A 21,406-nucleotide genomic window follows, 5' to 3' on the forward strand; every position below is an offset into this window, starting at 1 on the left:
CCTCCTTTCCCCTCTCTCTAAAATTAAATAAAATCTTTAAAAAATAAAAGATTGACTATATCAAGTGTTAGCAAGGTGTAGAATTCTCACACCCTGCTGGTGGAAATATAAAATAGTACAACCACTTTGTAAAACAACTTGGGAGTTGTAGCCCTAGCTGGTGTAGCTCAGGATTGATCGCAGGCCTGCAAACCAAAAGATCACGGTTCAATTCCCAGTCAGGGCACATGCCTGGGTTGCAGGCCAGTTCCTAGCAGGGGCCAGTTCCCAGCAGGGGACACACCAGAAGCAACCATACACTGATGTTTCTCCTCCTCTCTCCTTCCCTTCCCTTCTAAAGATTAAAAAAAAAAAAAAAAACTTGGCAGTTGCTTTAAAAGCTAAGTATACACTTAACCATACAATTGAAACATTCCACTCCTGAGTTTTGTTGCCTACAAATGTCCTTCATAGTCGTGTCTGAAATAACCCAAAACTGGAAACCAGCCAAAAGTCCATCAACAAGTGAATAGATACCCCAATTGTGGTGCCATAGAACACTACTAATCAATAAAATGAAATCAACTACTGAGCCACAAAACATGATGAATTTCAAAATAATAATGTTAGTGAAGAAGCCAAACAACAACAAAAAGGAGTACCTACTGTTTGCTTCCATTTATATAAAATTATAGGAAGAACAAACTAATATATTGTTGTGGACCGCTCTGCCTGGTTTCAGGAATTGTAACTCAACCCCCTGTGGCTAAGGGCAAGCAATGACCTTTGGAATGCAAGCTGCAGGAGACAAAGCTTGTCTCTGGTAGCAAACACTGCCTCAGTTTCTTCTCCCTGCCCCCAAAGCTTGGTCAGAAGTCAGTGACAGGTAAGACCCCTCATAGTGGGAGGGCAACCTAAGCCAGACTTGATCACGTGGGAGGCCATCATGGAAGAACTGGGGGTGGGGGGTTGCAACAAAACAATGGACTCTTGCCCCCCACACCCCCATCCCCCTGACTTTGACAAAGCCCAAGTCCCCAAGTCCCTTAGGAGAAGTGCTTCCTGGCTCTAATCCCCTTAAACCTGAATACTTGTTGGGGAGAGGTACAGCTCCTTGCCTTGCTAGAGCATGTCCTGGGGAAAAATCTGGCATCACAAACACTTCCTGATAAACCTGTGAAATCTGCTCTGCTAAGAGTGCTTTCATTCATATGATAAGGGTCCAAGAGGAAATGAGTATGTCTCCTCTGCAACCCCCTTTCCTGACAGACACTGATTCACACTAACCCCTCAGATTTCTTTGAAATGTTATCTACTGTTTGATCCTTCCTGCCCTGTATTCCTATGCATTACAACCCAATAAAAGCCTTTGGAGGAAGGGGCTCAAGACCCTTTCCCCCTGAGAAACTGGCCACTGCTCAAGGCCTTTTTCCTCTGGAAAACTGGCCACCTCTCCTCCCCAAGCATCATGTCTCTGTCATGTTTACTCTCATCTGTGGTACACAGGGGGACTTTCGAGGAAAGTCACCCTACAATATATATTGACAGAAAAGAGATGAATGGTTTCCTGGGAATGGATGGAGAGAGGGAGGAATGGTTTACAATAAGGCATGACAAAACTTTTAGGAGTAATACGCTCATTATCTTGAGTGTGATAACAATGTCAAAAAACATAAAATTATACACTTTAACTATGTGTAGTTTATCATACATAAAGCATACCCAATAAAGCTATAAAAAATTTTGTACAAGTGGGTAACCCACCTTTCTTTCTTCCTTTGGTGGATCAGACAAAAGCTTAGAATGACAGAAAATAATATTACGACAGATTTTCTTTTTTAGGAAAACACAGATAAGAAAAGGATGACAGGGCAAGAGAAGAGAATATTTAATGATTTTAAATTCTAACTTCTATTATAAGGACCACACTCCTTCCTCCATATTGTCATTCTCAAGGTCATAGACCAGGGAAAGAACATTTTCCGTTTTTTTTTTTTTAATTTATTTTTTATTGATTATGCTGTTGCAGTTGTTCTATTCTCCCCCTTTATTCCCCTCTACCCTACCCCCTGTCCCCAACATTACCCCCCTTTAGTTTATGACCACGTCTCTCAAGTTCTTTAGATTCTATATTTCCCATACTATTCTTGCCCCCCCATCTCTTTTCTATCTACTGTCTATGCTACTTATTTTCTGTACCTTCTCCCCCCTTCTCCTTCTCCCACTCCCCTGTTGCTAACCCTCCTTGAGATCTTCATTTCTATGTTTCCACTCCTGATCTAGCTGTCCTTTTAGTTTGCTTTTGTTTTAGGTGTGGTTGTTAAAAACTGTGAGTTTGTTGTCCTTTCACTGCTCATGTTTTTTTTAACTTCTTTTTCTTTGATAAGTCCCTTTAACATTTCATATAATAAGGGCTTGGTGATGATGAACTCCTTGAATTTGATCTTATCTGAGAAGCACCTTATCTGTCCTTCCATTCTAAATGAAAGTTTTGCTGGATAGAGCAATCTTGGTTGTAGGTCTTTGGATTTCATGACTTGGAATACCTCTTTCCAGCCCCTTCTTGCATGTAAGGTCTCTTTTGAGAAATCAGCTGACAGTCTGATGGGAACTCCTTTGTAGGTGACTGTCCCCTTAGCTCTTGCTGCTTCTAGGATTCTCTCCATCATTTTAATCTTGGCTAATGTAATTATGATGTGCCTTGGTGTGTTTCGTCTTGGGTCCAACTTCTTTGGGACTCTCTGAGCTTCCTGGATTTCCTGGAAGTCTATTTCCTTTGCCAGATTGGGGAAATTCTCCTTTATTATTTGTTCAAATAAGTTTTCCACTGGTGGCTGTTCCTTTCCCCCTTCTGGTACCCCTATAATTCGGATGTTGGAGCATTTAAAGATGTCCTGGAGGTTCCTAAAACTCTCCTCATTTCTTTGAATTCTTGCTTCTTGACTCTTTTCTGTTTGGCCATTATTTGCTTTCTTCTGGTCCACTCCATTGATTTGAGTCCCAGTTTCCTTTTCATTGCTATTGGTTTCCTGTGCAATTCCATTCATTTCAATTAGTTTTGCCTTCATATATTTGTCTAATTTGTGGCTATAATCAACCAGTTCTGTGAGGATCCTGATCACCAGTGTTTTAAACTGTGCGTCTGAGAGTTTTGCTATTTCTTCATTGCTTAGATTTATAGGCTCTGGGGCTTTGAGATCTTCTTGAGCCATTTTTGGTCTGTTTGCACCCATTAAATATGAGGAGCAGAGCCTTGGACTCCCAGGTTGCTGGGTTGTGATGCTGTATGTGGGGGCGTGGTCAGAGCAGGGAAATGGCGACCCCCTCTGCTGTTTCTCGCAGCTGGGTGAAGAGCAGAGCCTTAGGTTGTTCACCAGGGCAGGGCCACTTAGGTCGCTGGATTATGAAGCTGTATGTAGAGGCAGGGTTAGAGCCAGGAAATGGCGGCATCCTCTGCCGCCGCTTACAGCTGGGGCTGCTGGCTCTCGTCCAATCGCCCACTCCCTCGCTTGTCTATCCACACACAAATGCGCGAACGGGCAACCACAGTCAACCCGCGACCACAGTCAACCCGCAGCCCTGCTTCCTCGCTGTTTCCCTGCTATTGCATGCTGAGTTGCCCACCAGGTCCAACCCTGCGCCTGGATACCGTGTGCCTGAGTCTGTCTGACCGAGTTTTCCTGTGCTACCCCACTCTGCCAGCTGCTGGTTTCGCCCCTCTTACCAGTCAGGCTGAAGAATTTGTTGTTATCAGACTTCCGAAAAGTTCAATTTTCTGTGTTCTGGCTGTGTTTTCTGTTGCTAATATTTAGTTGTCTCTAAACTTGGTTGTGTGAGGAAGCACAGCGTATCCACCTATGCCTCCACCTTGGCGGAAGTTGAGACCATTTTCTGGTTTTAAAACATCAAACATGTGCCTCATAATTCTTTCTTTCTACTCCACCTATAGTCAGCAGGTGGCGTTGGTGACTAAAAAGAATTAGTAGGAATGGGGCAATCTCCAGAAAAAGAAATTTTTTTAGATTATCTGATGTTGGCCATTTGAGAGAAAATATTAATAATCATTTGGCAGAACTGTCATTTTGGAAATAATTTAAAGTTAGGTGCATGGTAAAGTAAATAGTTTAAGTTATTATAACTTCACAACAAAGGATTATCCAAGACATAAAAAAATCAAAATACACTGCTTGGCTCCACTTGGATATTATTTACACAATGATAATAATGTAAACACTGACTTGATTTAGCCAAAATTGTGATATAACTCTATCAGGATGATGAAGCAACAGGAATGGGAAAGTAAGGATACAATGGGATGTAAAAATATAATGGGATAGAATAAATTTCAATTACTATAACAAAAAAAGGAGTGTATATGTCTAATATTTTAAATTAAGAAATAAAAGAAGCATATAGTTTAGAAATATGAAGTAAATAAACAGATTAAAAAGCTGAAATAACAGTAAGAGATCATTCAGTAGAGAGACCTGAGGAGTGCTGTTTTTTGTGTAAACAATTAAATACTACATGATTTGAACTACATTATTTTGATTTTTTTAAAGGGAGGGTATTTTCACCTTAGCCATTTCTGAACTTTCTCCCTTAACTTTTTTTTTAACCAAGTTGTATTTTTTATTGTATTCTATAACAATTGTCCCAATTTTCCCTGTTGTTCTCCCCTGCCCCACCCACCCCCCACTCCCACAGTCAATTCCCACCCTGTTGTTCATGTCCATGGGTCATTTATACATGTTCATTGATTATATTATTCCCCTTCTTTTTCCCCATTACCCCTTAATCCCATTGGAGGTCGCTGTCAGTCTGTTCCTTATTTCCATGCCTCTGGGTCTATTTTGCTCATTTTTTAAAAATTTTTATTCATTAGGTTCCTGTTATAGATGAGATCATATGGTATTTGTCTTTCATTGCCTGGCTTATTTCACTTAACATATTATTCTCCAGTTCCATCCATGCTGTTGAGAAGGGTAGGAGTTCTTTCTTTCTGCTGCATAGTATTATTCCATTGTATAAATGCACCACAGTTTTTTGATCCACTCATTTACTGATCCCCCTTAACTTCTTAAACTTGTGGCCACCTCAGCCACTTCCCAGATCCACCCAACCCCGTCTTACCCCTACTCATATATTTCATGGCAAGTTCCTTCCCACATTTCTTCTCAGGAAACAGAGGTAAACTCCATGGTGCTGGGAAACTGCAGCAGCATTAAGGGGGGGGGGCAAAACAATTAAAATAAAAGTACTTCCTTAACTTTTTAAAGATTTTATTTATTTATTTTTAGAGAGAAGAGAAGGGAGGGACTAAGAGAGGGAGAGAAACATCAATGTGTGGTTGCCTCTCACGTAGCCCCCACTGGGGACCTGGCCCACAACCAAGGCATGTGCCCTGACTGGGAATCGAACCAGTGATCCTTTGGTTCACAGCCTGAGCTCAACCCACTGAACTACACCAGCCAAGGATCTTTTCTTAATTTTTCTGCCTGATCCCTAACTAAATTATTTGTCATCCTCCCAACAGTTAATAGAAAGGAATTAGTTAAATATGTTTCCTGAGATAACATTTTTGTATGAATGGAAGGTGGGTTTTGAGGAAGTGAAAGAAATCAGATAAAATAACTACATTCTGCCTCCACTATGTGCTATTTTGAAATCATTCTTTGCTATTGGTTCAAAGAACCAATCATTTTAATATCAAGGGTTTTGTGTAGTCAATCTTTGATAGAGCACTTTTCTTCTACTCCTACCTCTGAAAAACCAGTTGTTGGATTTTTAAAAAATGAATAAGCCTCTTTATTTTGCCCTTTTAACCCACCTCACCCCAGCCATAGTTTTATTTTCTCTATATGAAGGTCACTGATCTGCATCTACCACAACCAAGCCAATGGATAGGAGGAAATAGCATCAGTTTGAGAGAAGAAACCAAAACCAGATGGACAAGCAATGGAATGAGCTATCTAGCTGATGAGGGTAAAATAATCCTTTGGATTGATTTCAATCCTTCTTTAGATTTTTGAAGCATCTAAATCATGCTAGGCCATAAGAAAACATGGCTCTTAACTTTGGGGAGTTCAGAATAATGGGAAGGAACAGTCAAATACTAAACATAATTACAAGATAAATTATCAATATGCATAACTATAGAAGCATGTCCAGCCCTGGCTGGGTAGCTCAGTTGGTTAGAGCCTCATCCCAATATACCAAGATTGAAGGTTCAATCTCCAGTCAGACCACATACAATAAGTAACCAATGAATGTATAAATAATTGGAACAACAAATCAATCAGTCTCTCTCTCTGTCTCGCTCTCTCTTTCTCAAGCTCTTTCTTCTGTCCTCTCTCTCTAAAATCAATAAGTAATTTTTTAAAGTAGAATGTCCTACATGCTGTTGGAATACAAAGGTGACAATAAAATATGCTTGTAGAATCAGAGAACTCTTTACAAAAGATTTACAGAGAAGATGACTTTTCTTTTTCAAGAATCAGAGATGCTCTAATAGAAAGATCTTTAAACCATAAATCACATGAATTTTGTCCTAGTTGTGAACTTAGGCAAGTCACTTGAGCTCTCTGAATCACAATATACATTGTACAAATTATCTGTTGGTCCATCTCGTGAGAATCAAATGTTTGTGCAATATCTTTATATAGCACAGGTATAGTTGGCTGTATGTACCAAAAATGTTATTAACAAAGAAAGTGTTGTTAAATATCAATCTGATTTTTAAAAACTACTTTAATATGTGGTTTCTTCTTCTCAGTCATGAACACAATACTCCTTCCTCTGCTTCTTTTTCTTTTCATGATTAAAGAATCATCTTCACCACTCAAGGAGCAGTTTGAGTCAAGTTTCAAGTTTCAGAAAAGCTTCTGTGTTTTTTGAGACAATTCTTAGATTAAGGATTTTAACAGCACATTTATTTACACACTGGGTGGCAGGCCTGAACCAGCTAGATTACTGAATTGTGTAAGAAAGAAATAATTTCTCAGAAAAGGAAAGTTGGGCTAAGCACACAATGTTCTTTCTCCTTCACACTTATAAACATCAACACAGTCCAATTTTCCCCTCATAGAAAAACAAACCAGACTTCCGCCAAGATGGAAGCATAGGTGGATGTGCCGTGCCTTCTCACACAACCAAGTTTAGAGACAACTAAATATTAGCATCAGAAAACACAGCCAGAACACGGAAAATTGAACTTTTCAGAAGTCCGTTAACAACAAATTCTTCAGCCTGACCGGTAAGGGGCGAAACCAGCAGCTGGTGAAGCGGTATTGCACAGGAGGTCTCAGTCAGCCAGACTCAGGCGGAATCCAGACGCGCGAAATCCAGGCGCAGGGTTGGACCTAGTGAGCCACCAGAGAGCCACCAGGCGAGCGACCGCGGGGGAGACAGCGGGGGAGCAGTGCTGCGTGTTGACTGTGGTCTCGCATTTGTGCGCGGGTGGACAGGCGAGGGAGTGGGCGGGTCCCCGCGGCAAGCGGCAGTGGAGGGCGCCACCATTTCCCTGCTCTGACCCCCCCCTCCACATACAGCGTCATAACCCAGCGACTCTGACTGGCCCGGCCCAGGTGAACCACCTAAGGTGCTGCTCCTCACCCAGCTGTGAGAAACAGCAGAGGGGGTCGCCATTTCCCCGCTCTGACCACGCCCCCACATGCAGCGTCACAACCCAGGGACCTGGGAGTCCAAGGCGCCGCTTCTCATACTTAAAGGGCCAGAACAGACCAAAAATGTCGCAAGATCTCAAAGGCCCAGAGCCCATAGATCTAAGCAATGAAGAAATAGCAAAACTCTCAGACGCACAGTTTAAAACACTGGTCATCAGGATCCTCATAGAACTGGTTGATTATATCGACAAATTAGACAAATATATGAAGGCGAAACTAATTGAAATGAATGGAATTGCACAGGAAACCAATAGCAATGAAAAGGAAACTGGGACTCAAATCAATGGAGTGGACCAGAAGAAAGCAAATAATGGCCAAACAGAAAAGAGTCAAGAAACAAGAATTCAAAAAAATGAGGAGAGACTTAGGAACCTCCAGGACATCTTTAAATGCTCCAACATCCGAATTATAGGGGTACCAGAAGGGGGAAAGGAACACCCACCAGTGGAAAACTTATTTGAACAAATAATAAAGGAGAATTTTCCCAATCTGGCAAAGGAAATAGACTTCCAGGAAATCCAGGAAGCTCAGACAGTCCCAAAGAAGTTGGACCCAAGAAGGAGCACACCAAGGCACATCATAATTACATTAGCCAAGATTAAAATGATGGAGAGAATCCTAGAAGCAGCAAGAGCTAAGGGGACAGTCACCTACAAAGGAGTCCCCATCAGACTGTCAGCAGATTTCTCAAAAGAGACCTTACAGGCAAGAAGGGGCTGGAAAGAGGTATTCCAAGTCATGAAATCTAAAGACCTACAACCAAGATTGCTCTATCCAGCAAAACTTTCATTTAGAATGGAAGGACAGATAAGGTGCTTCTCAGATAAGATCAAATTCAAGGAGTTCATCATCACCAAGCCCTTATTATATGAAATGTTAAAGGGACTTATCTAAGAAAAAGAAGTTAAAAAAACATGAACAGTGAAAGGACAACAAACTCACACTTATTAACAACCACACCTAAAACAAAAGCAAACTAAAAGGACAGCTAGATCAGGAGTGGAAACATAGAAATGAAGATCTCAAGGAGGGTTAGCAACAGGGGAGTGGGAGGAGGAGAAGGGGGGAGAAGGTACGGAAAATAAGTAGCATAGACAGTAGATAGAAAATAGATGGGGGAGCAAGAATAGTATGGGAAATATAGAATCTAAAGCAATTGAGACACATGGTCATAAACTAAAGGGGGGTAATGGTGGGGATGGGGGGTAGGGTGGAGGGGAATGAAGGGGGGAATAGAATAACTATAACAGCATAATCAATAAAAAAAATTTAAAAAATAGAATCTCATCAAAATCACAAGCTTCTGTTCTGCATGGCTAAAAAAAGGCTTAAAATGAAAAGAGAGCCAACTGTATGGAAAAATATATTTGCCAATAATACCTTGGACAAAGGTTTGATCACCAAAATATATACAGAACTCACATGACTCCACACCAGGAAGACAAACAATCCAATTAAAAAATAGGCGAAGGACCAGAACAGACACTTCTACAAGGAAAACATATACACAGCCCGTAGGTATATGAAAGGATGCTCAACATCATTAGCCATCAGGAAGATGCAGATTAAAACCACAATGAGATAACACCTCACAGCAGCCAGAATGGCCATCATTAACAAATCAACAAACAAGTGGTAGCAAGGTTGCAGAGAAAAGGGAACCCTACTATACTGTTGGTAGGCAGTCAGATTGGTGAAGTCACCAAAAAATAAAAATGGAACTGCCTTTTGATCCAGGGATTCCACTGCTGGGATTGTAACAGAATGTAGGCTTAACCAGCACCTAGGCTGAGAAATCCCAGGGTCCCCTACAAGCCTAGTTTGGGATTAAGAGTTATTTTGCATATCAGTAAGAGAAGGATAGCTTCATAGCCTGCAGAGATTCAGGGAGAAATGCATGACTTTGACCTATGATGTAGCTGGGAGGCAGTTCCACACCTTACCCCCTTTACAGCACCTGCAGAAGAACTTGGAGGTGGTTCACTCCACACCACAGGGCCATGCCTGTCTGGACTAACTATGGCAGCCAAGAACGGTAGAGAATATGGGAGTGCTAGTAGGTGTAGCTGATTGTGGGAGGAGTTGGAAATGGAGTTATAGAGGAAGATCCATGCCAGGATTTAAACCCCAGTGCAGCAGCCATGCAGGGGGCTTAACCATGAGGCTTCAAAAGTGGAGAGGGGGCTCTGTTGACCAGGCAGCTTAGGAAGCAGGAAAGCAAGATGTAGCAACCATACGGAGCTCTCTCTCAGAGGTTAGAAAGAAAGCAGAAGGACTTCTACCACCCACCATGAGGGTGTAGTTTCGGATTAAGGTCAAGGGTCTAACTCAGCTACCGCCTTCCTTTTCCTGAGATATGGTTCCCCTGACTGGCCTGTTTGGGTGAGGGAAGGTAGGACTGTGTGTGTGTGTTTGTGAGTGTTTTAAAGGGACTTTGGGATTTAATGGCGACATTCTGCCATTACTGTAAACCTATATAACTTTTGAATAAATAATTCTTTTCCTTTTCACCAAACTCTGGCATTGAGAGCCACAGTTCCTAACATGGCAATGGGCAAAAAGAACCATAGTAAAAAAACCCAGGGGAGGGGGTTGTTTCTATAACAGAATTATACCCAAATAACCCTGAGACACCAATTTAAAACAATCTGTGCACCCCTATGTTCATAGCAGTGTTATTTACAATAGCCAAATGCTGGAAATGGCCTAAATGCTCATCAGTAAATTGTGGTATATTTACACAATGGAATACTACACAGAAGAAAGAAAGAGCTCCTACCCTTTGCAACAGCATGGATGGAACTGGAGAGTATTATGCTCAGTGAAATTATCCAGATGGTGAAAGACAAATACCATATGATCTCACCTATAAGAGAAACCTAATGAACAAAACAAACAAACAAACAAAACAGAACCAGGGATATGGAAAAAAAGAACAAACTGACTGTGACCAGAAAGGAGGGGTGAGAAGAAGGTATTGAGTCAAAGAACACGGAAGGACCCAGGGACAAGAACAATGAGGTGATGGTTATCTTTGGGATTAGACTTTGGTCAGGGCAAAGGAGAGCAATGGGGGAAAACTGGGACAATGGTGTCTCAACAACAACAAAAAGGACAAAGAAAGGGGTTTGTTTTGCTTTAGGAAGGAGGAGTCTTTTAGAGTACTTAAATGTTTTTCAAGGCAGAGGTAAAAGAATTGAATGGTAACCAAGGGCTGAGGGTGCCCTAAAGCTTTGACCTTACCTCTCAACCACACCAGCAAAACAAACAACAGTCACCACTTTGTTTCCTGTTGGCATCAGAATTGAAAAGGGTGGGGAAGGAGCAGGTAAAGATGATCTAACTTGCAAAACTCCTCAACTTAGGCCCACTTTGCTATTTCTCCTGTATCTGCCTTTTTTCTCCCAAGTGTCTGCACCCTGTTTTCAAGACAGGAATTTAGAAGAGCAGGCTAGCTTCATAGAAGCTTTTTCTTCCTTCCACACAAGAACTGAGAAAGAATCATCAGGGGGCAGATTTTCTCAGAATACCAGGCTATTAAGTGAAAGGTCATAAACAACCCTGTCCAGGAGGGCTCCACTTCAGAACATGCCTTGGCTACAGGCCTGGTGGACAGCTTCTGCCAAGTGAAATAGTTTTTCTGGCATTTAAGGGAACCCAGGAATAACAGAACAAACAAGTGGCCTGTACTGAGTACTGCAAAAAGAGAAAGAAGAAACTAGAGTCCAAGAGAGGAACTTACAGCAAAAGATAATAATATTAAGATTTTTTTAAAACTAAAAATTTCAGTACTTCATAGATATGACCAGATTGATAAACATAGGCATTCCCTTTTTTCTAAGATGTCCCAAATCAACACCACCCTGATCTATTAATACCCACTCTCCTATCCCCTCAAAATTTACCTATTTATACAACAAACACTGTTTGACAACATTGATTAATGTATTTCTTTGTAAGAGAAGCATTTTGATGTTTCATTTTATTTACTTTCATACCCATCAAACTAAAAATCTCCCAGAAACCATAAGTTTGAATTTAAAAAATTACTTTCTAGTGCTCCAGATAATTCAATGAATACTGTTGACTGACCCAAAACAACTCAGGCCTCATTGGTTAACTTTCTAGAACAGGGTGTCACCTCAAACCCACACACCTTAAGGATCAAAATGTTCCCGTTTTTGTTCGTGGGAGTTGATGTTGTATGTGTGTGTTTTCAACAGTCTTGATGCCTGATTCTTGGGGTTGAGTTGTAACTTGTTAGTCTTGGATGTCAACCCAGTTAGGGGGTGTGAGGAAGAAGAAGGATTCTTAACAGCAATGAATATTAGCCTTTCTGCTGTCTGGGTAGGATTTCTGTACAACTAATGCTTCTTATTTACTTCCCCATCTCAGTCTTGAGCTCCTACCCTTTGCAACAGCAAAGGGTAGGAACATCATCTTCCTCTTTCCAGCACCACACAGGAACCAGAATGGGTAGGGGTGGGGAGGTGGTTTCCAGAAATCAAAGAAAAGGGAGAAGAATCCCTGTAACTCTAGCATACAAGTTTTTCCTATCACATTTACAAATAAGTTCTTGGCAGTCAGCTCTTAAGACATTTCCCTAGACCCATCTGACAGATGTCAAATAACAATACAAGATGAGGACTCAGGGTCTCCTTTAATTTGAACATATATTCTGATGACCTGTCTTCCCTTTCCTTTCTTACCAGTTTCCAAACAGGTCAGGAACTTTTAAAAGGTAGACAAATTCTTCCTTCAAACAGGTATTTGACTATCTCATCCACTAACACTTTAGTTGTAAACAAGAGAACTTTCCTGCTTTTAACTAACTTGAAGGCTGGGAGGAGTGTGAGCTACAGATTTAGGTACAGACCTTTGATTAATGAGTTGGAGAGGGAATGAATACCAAAACAAAAAAAGTGACAGTAATTAAAAAAGAAAGTGAAAAGAGTGAAGCATCCTTTTTTGCCCCTTTCCTGAAAAAGCAGGGAGAGAAAAATAATCAGAGCCTAAAGAACACAACTTAGTAAAGAGGTCACTGAGGCAGCCGACTTCTCATGTAAAAAGTGAAGAGATGAGGGTATAAGCAACAGGATGTGAACACACCTTTACTATTTCCGTTCCAGAGAACAGATAGAACAGACTGGGGGTGGGGCAGGGACAGCACAGGCCAACAGCTAGGAGTCTACAGCCGGGAGTCCCCAGTGTCCGAAAAGAGGAAAAAGGCCAATCAGCCACACACACCCGTTTTCCAATGAGGACTTGATTGTGACAAGTTCTATTTGCCTTCACACAGTTTTTCTTGTTTTTTAATAGAGATGTGGGGCAGTAGAAAGACGAAGGGGGTCTTCCTGAACAGTAACACCTACTGTATGGTTAAAGCTCTGGGATTGTTTTTCACACGGTTTGTCACTTGTGAATAGGCGCCTCTCTAAATTAACTGCCCTGGCTAAGGCGCGTCAAGAAATTCCCTCATGAACGTCTAAACACTGTTCCCAGCCCAGAAGCTGCCCTCCTAAAAGCCATTGGCCCCGATGCATTCTAGGGTCAGCAAGATCCTCCTTCCTCCGAGCCTAAGGGAGGACGCTTCTCAACCCTTCGCTGACCGCCGCCCCTCCCCCTCCTCGGCACAAGGCAGCAGTGCACAACAACCATTTTCCCCGCCAGGAGCACTCTGTGTCCACGCACCACTGCAACCTCGTTGATTGGCCAGTCTCTTGGTAAACATGGATGGGCAGCCAATGAGAGGGCTGTGCACGAGGGTAGCACGCGCTTCCAGGGCTAGCGCTCGCGTGGCTCTGCCAGCCCCGGCTACTATATAGAGCAGTTTCCTGTTTTCAGTTAAGATTATCTTCTCGTAGCAGTGAGTTGAACCTTTAGAGACGTGGGGCGCTTTTTCAGCTATTGGAGGAGACAAAAGAGCTTGGTTTTCACTTGAAATTCCTTGGAATAACGAACAGCTATTTCTTTCCACATCTTTTCAAAAATTGTTGAGAGAGTCTTAAGAGGGAAATTATTTCCGAGGATACTTGGATTTAGAGTTTTGTTCCTGCCACCGCCGTTTCTATCTTTTGTGCCCACCCAGTTTAATCATGGTGATGTTCAAGAGGATAAAGTCTTTTGAGGTGCTCTTTAACGACCCTGACAAGGTGTATGGCAGTGGGGATAAGGTAGCTGGCCGGGTGATAGTGGAGGTGTGTGAAGTCACTCGAGTCAAAGCTGTCAGGGTCCTAGCTTGCGGAGTGGCCAAAGTCCTCTGGATCCAGGGATCGCAGCAATGCAAACAGACCTTCGAGTATCTGCGCTATGAAGACACGCTTCTCCTGGAGGACCAGCCAGCAGGTGAGTCGCCCAGTTCTTTGCTGGAGAGTGAAAGCTGTTTTGGGAAGAGAAATAAACCGAATAAATGGGTCCTATTCTAAATATTCTAAGTTCTGGTTGAGGGGTTTGAATTTGGTGTTGCATCCTTACCTTTTTGCATTTTAATTTGCGACCCCCCCTAAAAAAAAAAAAAAAAAGGTCAAATTTGTCCAGTTTCTTAGTGGTGGCCTGATGTTAAGGTAGTCCCGCGGTATTCCTTAGCTAATTAAAAGGGTTTTTGTATGCCTAGCTAATTAAAAGGGTTTTTGTATGCCTAGCTAATTAAAAGGGTTTTTGTATGCCTAAATTTACTTACTCTTTGCCCAAGAATGCTTTACCGGGTGCATTTTAAGTGTAACAAGAAACTTTACAGCTACTCACTTTCCTCTCCTTTCAGGTGAGAATGAGATGGTTATCATGAGACCTGGAAACAAATATGAGTACAAGTTTGGCTTTGAGCTTCCTCAGGGGTAGGTATAACCTAAATGCATCTTTGGACTTTTCTATCTTCCCCTTTTTAAATTTTGAAGAGTATTTTTTAAATTGTTCCCTTTTCTTGACACAGGCCTCTGGGAACATCTTTCAAAGGAAAATATGGGTGTGTAGACTACTGTGTGAAAGCTTTTCTTGATCGCCCCAGCCAGCCAACTCAAGAGACAAAGAAGAATTTTGAAGTGATGGATCTAGTGGATATCAATACCCCTGATTTAATGGTGAGGTTCATTTTAAGATTGTATTACCTTGGGTCTCAGGGATAAAAGTCACATGTCTTGGGCCTTAGATTTGGAAGTACCTCAGGGAATCAAGCCATAGTATAGTCATCAAGGGAGGGAAAGCTGCCTATTCTAGGTAAGGAGTGGGAAGTAAAGAGAAGCTGACAAAGGATCTCTAGAAATTCTCAAAACAGCTTTTAATCCCCATTCTACATAGGCACCAGTGTCTGCTAAAAAGGAGAAGAAAGTTTCCTGCATGTTCATTCCTGATGGGCGGGTGTCTGTCTCTGCCCGAATTGACAGAAAAGGATTTTGTGAAGGTAAAAGCCTAGTCCTTAAAAAATAGACTGACAAAATAGGAACTCTGGTAGATTTGTGATTAGAGGCAGGAGCAGAAGAAAAGTCATTAACTGTACTTCATCTTTCTCATTTTTAGGTGATGAGATTTCCATCCATGCTGACTTTGAGAATACATGTTCCCGAATCATTGTTCCTAAAGCAGCCATTGTAGCCCGCCACACTTACCTTGCCAATGGCCAGACCAAGGTGCTGACACAGAAGTTGTCCTCAGTTAGAGGCAATCACATTATTTCTGGAACCTGTGCATCATGGCGTGGCAAGAGCCTTCGGGTACAGAAGATCAGGCCTTCTATCCTGGGCTGCAATATCCTTCGAGTTGAATATTTCCTTCTGGTGAGTGGGTGAGGCTGGAGAGAGAAAGTTGTTCATCTGAATAAATTGCAATAGTGTTCCAGATCTCTAGTCTTAACTGCTAACTTACTTTCTAGATCTATGTTAGTGTCCCTGGTTCCAAGAAAGTCATTCTTGACCTACCCTTGGTAATTGGCAGCAGGTCAAGTCTGAGCAGTCGGACATCGAGTATGGCCAGCCGAACCAGCTCTGAGATGAGTTGGGTGGATCTAAACATCCCTGAGACTCCTGAAGGTGAGCCAGACCTAATATTTTATCCAACCTGGTTGGGTCTGTAAAATTGTGACATTTGGGCATGTCTGGGCCGAGTTCCTTACCGGTTTTTTTCTCTCTCTCTTACTACTTTCTAGCTCCTCCTTGTTATATGGATATTATTCCTGAAGATCACCGATTAGAGAGCCCCACCACTCCTCTGCTAGATGACACAGATAGTTCTCAAGACAGCCCTATTTTTATGTATGCTCCTGAGTTCAAGTTCATGCCACCACCTACTTACACTGAGGTAAAAATTATTATTTTACCACACTACCCCTGTTCTAAGTCTTCAATAGGAAGTTGATTTGGATTGTTAAAGTGGGGTTTTCATTTAATTATTATCCAAACTTAAAATGGTCTTTTTCTCCCAGGTGGATCCCTGCATCCTCAACAACAATGCGCAGTGAGCATGTGGAAGAAAAGAAGTAGCTGTATCTGCTTATTTCTTTTCATCTGTTCCTGGACTCTTCGTTACAAAGACTCAATAATCTCTATAAGTGGGGGTTGGGTCTACCCCACCCTCTGACTCCCCAGTGTAGGAAGTGACCAGCAGGCAATCTCTTGGGCCTTAAAGAGGGTGCACACTCATCGTCAGCCAGTGAGATGATGAGATTCAGGATGTTTACTAGATGGGTTTTAAAATACTAGAAAAATTTAGGCCCATCCTGTTTTCTTAGATCTTGAAAATTGAGTTATATTCCGTAGAAACGGCCTCCCAGCATGGTCTTACTAAGGTTTTTTTTGGAGGAGAATATAGATACTGTTATGATGATATCAGATCTTGAGTTCTGTGCTGTGTGGAACAGAGCCAATTTAGCAAATTGGGAAAATGAAAACAAAAAATCATACTCAAAACTTTGGGAAAAGGAGGTTCTTAATATTTATGCCCTTTATTTGTACATTTATAGGAAGGAAAAAAGCCCTACAGCGCTGATTTGGTGTGGACTTTGGAGAGCCTTTTATGTGAATTAAAGGGAAGAAGCTCTAAGGTTGTCCTTTGCTAAGAATGTACTTTAATCTGGCCTAAAGCATTAGTAACTGTGCCTTACAAAGGTCTTAAAAGCCATTTTTAGAGCCTCTTGCACTGTCTTCTGTTGAAAATGTGGGAGAATGTGCTTTTCTTTTCATGTGAGTCCTTGGAATTGATTCTAAGGGAATGCTTTTAGCACTTTAGTTTTTGTCATTTTTCTATCAAAATGTAAGCTAAATCTGGTCTTACTGTGTTCCTTAGGCATAAGCACAAGGACAAATAAAAATGAAAAGTTGCTTATTTTGAGATTTCATCCCAGTGTACATCCCAGAATTCTATAATTCTGACACTCATATGAGGAAAAAGGTTACTGCTATCAGCCTTGCCCACTGTGATTTCTCCATATCTAAGGAAAAACTCCAAAACAAGATGCCCCAACACTGATTGGAGCCTTCAGACATTGCCGTGAGAAACTGGAGGGCAGGTCTCCACAAAAGCCCCCAGGGCTTCCCTTTCCTAACCAGTGTTAGTAGATGGGGGGATGTTAATAGCCCCTCTCTCACTACAGCCTTTAGCACTTTGTTCTGTCCTGTGTTAGAGCACTGAGCTCCACCCTTTTCTGAGAAAGTGTGTGGACTGAAGGTGGTTTAATTTTTTTTTAATTGTGTATCTTTTTGTATGATAAACTATATATTTTGTACTTACCCAGATGGATTTTTACCCCAAGTTAGGGGTATTCTTTGTAAAAAAATAAATAAATAAAAATAAAGGTTTTTAATGGCAAAAACTGTTTTCTTGTCTCAGATGGTGTTGGAGAACTTACTAGAAACTGTGCCTGAAGAAGTCTCTGTTTCACAATTCATTTTTGAAAACCCATAAGGTGTATTGTATTATCTATTGACCCAACTGTGGGTTTGGAAAGGTGTACAGGGAAGAAATTTGGGCTCTATTTAGCCTTTTCCAGTTCTGTAAAGAACTGGCTGGGCCCTGGTTGGGGTGTGGCTCAGTGGTTGAGTGCCAGCCTGCAAACCAAGGGTTGCTAGTTCTATTCCCAGTCAAGAGCACATGCTTGGGTTGCAGGCCAAGACCTCAGTAGGCAACCACACACTGATGTTTCTCTCCCTCCCCTTCCCCTCTCAAATAAAATTTTAAAAAACTAGCTGGTATCTTCTGGTGACCTAAGCAAGTTTTCTATACCCATAGCTGATTATTATTCAATTTCTTAAATTTTGGAGTGCATGAATTTTTGGATGAGCTCTTGAAACACAGGCAAATGAGGTTTTCATGGGGTTTGGTAGGAAAAGTTTATGTTCCCATATTTTATAATTGGGCTTTATCATAGTTTCTTCCCAGTGTAAACCTGGTTTACGTGCAACAAGACAAAATAGTTACTCAGGACCTAAGGATTTAGAGTTGTGTTAAATTTTTGAAGGCTGCTTCTAAGTTTTTTTTGTCTCTGTCGTCTGTAGCACAGTACCTAACCAAGCACATAATCATAATTCAGTAAACATTTGCTGAATATTCAACCCCACCCTCATCCATTAGAATGTATGCTTCAGTTCCTATTTCTTCCTTGTAGGGTAGTAACAATAGATTACCACGTAGTTCCACTTATAATTGAAATTATTTTTATTATTCCTAAATGAGTAAGTAGGATGGGAAACCCTGAAATGGCAGGGGTTAATGTACTTTTTGATTTCTGGCTCATATGAACTTTTGTAGACAGTCCTGGCCTTTATTTGGGGTTTGGCTTTACTGTGGACCTCTACATACTAATTCCAAACAGATTTCTGGAAATCCGTGAAAATGTAAATTGAAGAGAAAGTGAAATTGAAAAGATTCTTCTTCATTTCAGTCTTTCTGTCTGTCTTTTGTTCTCGGCTCTTTTCCTCTTTTATTGGCTCTCTTTGTTTTTCCTTACCAAGGTGTCAAAGTTTCTAGCTGTCTATTGCCACTGTGATTCTCACCTTTACTCTTACCTCTGTGTCCTTTTCTTAACTATTCAAGAATCTATTGGCTCCTCCTTTTTTCAAGTCTGTGACCAGGAAACTAGGTCAAAGTTAATGGAAAAGTTTTTACTGCAGCTGGTTCTCCAGGGACTGGAGAGGTGGAACAAGAACCAAGAGCAAGCCAGAGGGCAGAACTAAGGGATGGAGACACCAAGGAGCACAAAACTCAGTTGTTTGTGTATACATCTTGCTACTGGTAGCTAATTCGAGAAGGGGATGACAGGGAGCAGGTAGATAACATACCCAAGTCTGCTAGAGATAAAATCCTCTGAGAGCCAGAACATATGCACCCCCTCCTGATTCCTTCATACCTCAAATCCAGCACTTCTAATAGAACTTACTATGATTATGGAAATCTTCTGTATTTGTGTTAATATGGTAGCCACTAGACAGCCACACATGGCTATTGAGCTCTGAAATGTGGCTACTGTGACTGAAGAACTGAATTTTAATTTTTAACTTAATTTCAGTGTAATAAATTCCATGTGATTACAGACTACCATATTAAACAGTGAGGCAAAAATCTGAGGAAGGAAATAAGTAGCTACTGCTGTTAACTGGAAGAAACTCACCCTTTCCTTAGAACATAAAAGTTCCCACTGGACTTCCTTTCGATTTCTACACACAACTTCTATCTCACCTCAGGTCATTTACTGTATGTAGGTTCGCTTAAGTACATTTCTGCTTAAGTACATTTCCCTGGGTACTGGCCCAGCTGTTTCTCCACTGAAGTGGGCAGATATTTTGGGTCTTCTTTTCCCATGCTCTTTCATATGCCTTTTAATTTTTTAAGTGCTATAACTTCTATGTATAGCTACTAGGGGAGATCCAGTTCTTAGCGTTATATATTCATTAGGTCCAATGTAGCATAGGAAGAATTGAGAGCAGACAGAAAGAAAACTATCTAAAGAAAGGAAAGAGCTAAAGAAAGTGAACAAGGGCAGGTACTTTACCAAGCAGGGTCCTTGGCTACCTTGAAATCTCTGAACAGACTGGAAACACAGGATGTAGTAATTTGGATTGAGGCATTGGGAGGCAAAAGTGTGGGGAGAGGATCTGACCAAGCATTTGGTCAATAAAAATAATCACATGGTCGCTAAAGGATATGAAGTGGGGTGGAGTGACTTTTGTCCAATCCTTTCAACAGAATACAGACTTTTTCCTGATGTTCTTTCCTTAGACCATCTCTAAATGATAGAATGCATAAGGTGGATAAGGAAAATATTTTACTGCCCCTTCAATGGCCCAGTCCTGTCCCAAGCACCCCAACCTCAATAGTTCTGGAGTTCGAGAGCAGAAACCTTTATCCCATTGTCTGTTCTGCTCCATATCCATCTCTATTTCCTCGGCTAAAAAACTCCCTCTTGGAGATGGATGCAGATCCAGGGCCACAGGTCCTGGCTCAAAAGATAAATCTATAGCCTAAAAAAAAATGTCAAGGGTTAGCCTTCCTATGATATTAAGGAGAAATAGTGTTACTGTATTGTACTAAAGGGGCCCATTCATCTGCATACATCAAAGCCCTATAAGACATGGACAGGACTTTGCAACAAAAAAAGTAAGGGTTTATTTTTAGGAAGTAGTCCTCACTGGGAAACAGGTTAGCTAATGCTCAAAGACCTGGCTCCCAATGGTTTCCAGGGGATGGGTTATATAAAAGAAAATATCAATTATGGTGATTAAGAGAGGGTCGTGGTCAAAGTTGTGGCATTTACTAATTGGTTGGCGCTAGGGTAGGGGGTAGTTGATCACAGCATCTGGTCCTGGTGTCAGCCATGGCACTACATTGTCTTTTCTGGGCCTGGTTCTGAAACACAACTGAGGCCTAGATGTTATCTCTAATTTGATCGACTTTAGAGATTATCAGAACCTCATTGTCCTGAAGGCTTAATAATTAATGGACATGTCCTTCAAGGGAGAAAGAAACAACAGGTGAGTCAGGATGCCATTTTGAATCAAAAAGAAAGGAGAAAGGGTCATGTTAAAGAAAGTTTCTACTGGGTTACAATAGTATATAGTGCAGTGATTTTCAACCAGTGTGCCACAAAAAAATTTAAAATATATAGTACCTGACTAGTCAGGGACACTGACATCTTGTACTTTAGATTGTTAAATAAAAATATAACAACCAACACAACAATAGCCATTGGATATGAATGAATCAATATTACGTATTTTTTGTCAGATGAGAAAAAAATGTATTTTTTGGTGTGCCATAGAATTTTAGTATTTAGTTTATGTGTGCTATGAGATGAAAAGATTGAAAATTATTCATATAGTGTGGTAGTGAAGCAAATATATCCTAGATACAAACTTTCTAAATTCAAATCTTACTTCTACTACTTACTAAGCTGTATGACTTTGAGCAACTTGTTTAACCTCTGTGCTTGTTTACCTGTGAAGTGGGGGATAATAATAGTACCTACCTCAGATTATTGTGAAGGTTTAAAAAATGTATGCGAGGTGTTAAAACAATAGCAAGTAAAGTGTTTATTATCTAAAATAAAAAGGAGGCATATCCTCCACCACCACTACCACCTTGATTAGTTCATTCCCAGCCATGTCCCAAAAATTGTTCTTCCTCTAACCTATCAGAAGTAAGGCCATTCTTTCTTTCTTCCTCTCAATTCCTTTTCTGTGTTTGGGGAACAAAACAGTCTGAGAAGGAGTCAGTGTATAGAAGCTGACTCAGGGGACAGGTAGCCTACTGTTGGGATTCCC

General features: G+C 41.1%; 1 protein-coding gene across 1 annotated transcript; it reads left to right on the top strand.

Annotated features, from left to right (window-relative positions):
- The first annotated feature begins 13,499 nt into the window (after positions 1-13,499).
- Positions 13,500-17,463, top strand: TXNIP (thioredoxin interacting protein). The gene is made up of 8 exons (XM_037145381.2): positions 13,500-14,009; positions 14,425-14,497; positions 14,593-14,740; positions 14,958-15,060; positions 15,177-15,433; positions 15,529-15,685; positions 15,802-15,953; positions 16,078-17,463. The coding sequence occupies exons 1-8, from the start codon at positions 13,760-13,762 to the stop codon at positions 16,111-16,113; spliced, it is 1,176 nt and encodes a 391-aa protein (XP_037001276.2). The 5' UTR covers positions 13,500-13,759; the 3' UTR covers positions 16,114-17,463.
- Positions 17,464-21,406: the final 3,943 nt, after the last annotated feature.

Source organism: Artibeus jamaicensis, unplaced genomic scaffold (genome assembly GCF_021234435.1).
Source record: "Artibeus jamaicensis isolate MK-2021 breed Jamaican fruit bat unplaced genomic scaffold, CSHL_Jam_final contig_445, whole genome shotgun sequence".
Taxonomy (NCBI): domain Eukaryota; kingdom Metazoa; phylum Chordata; class Mammalia; order Chiroptera; family Phyllostomidae; genus Artibeus; species Artibeus jamaicensis.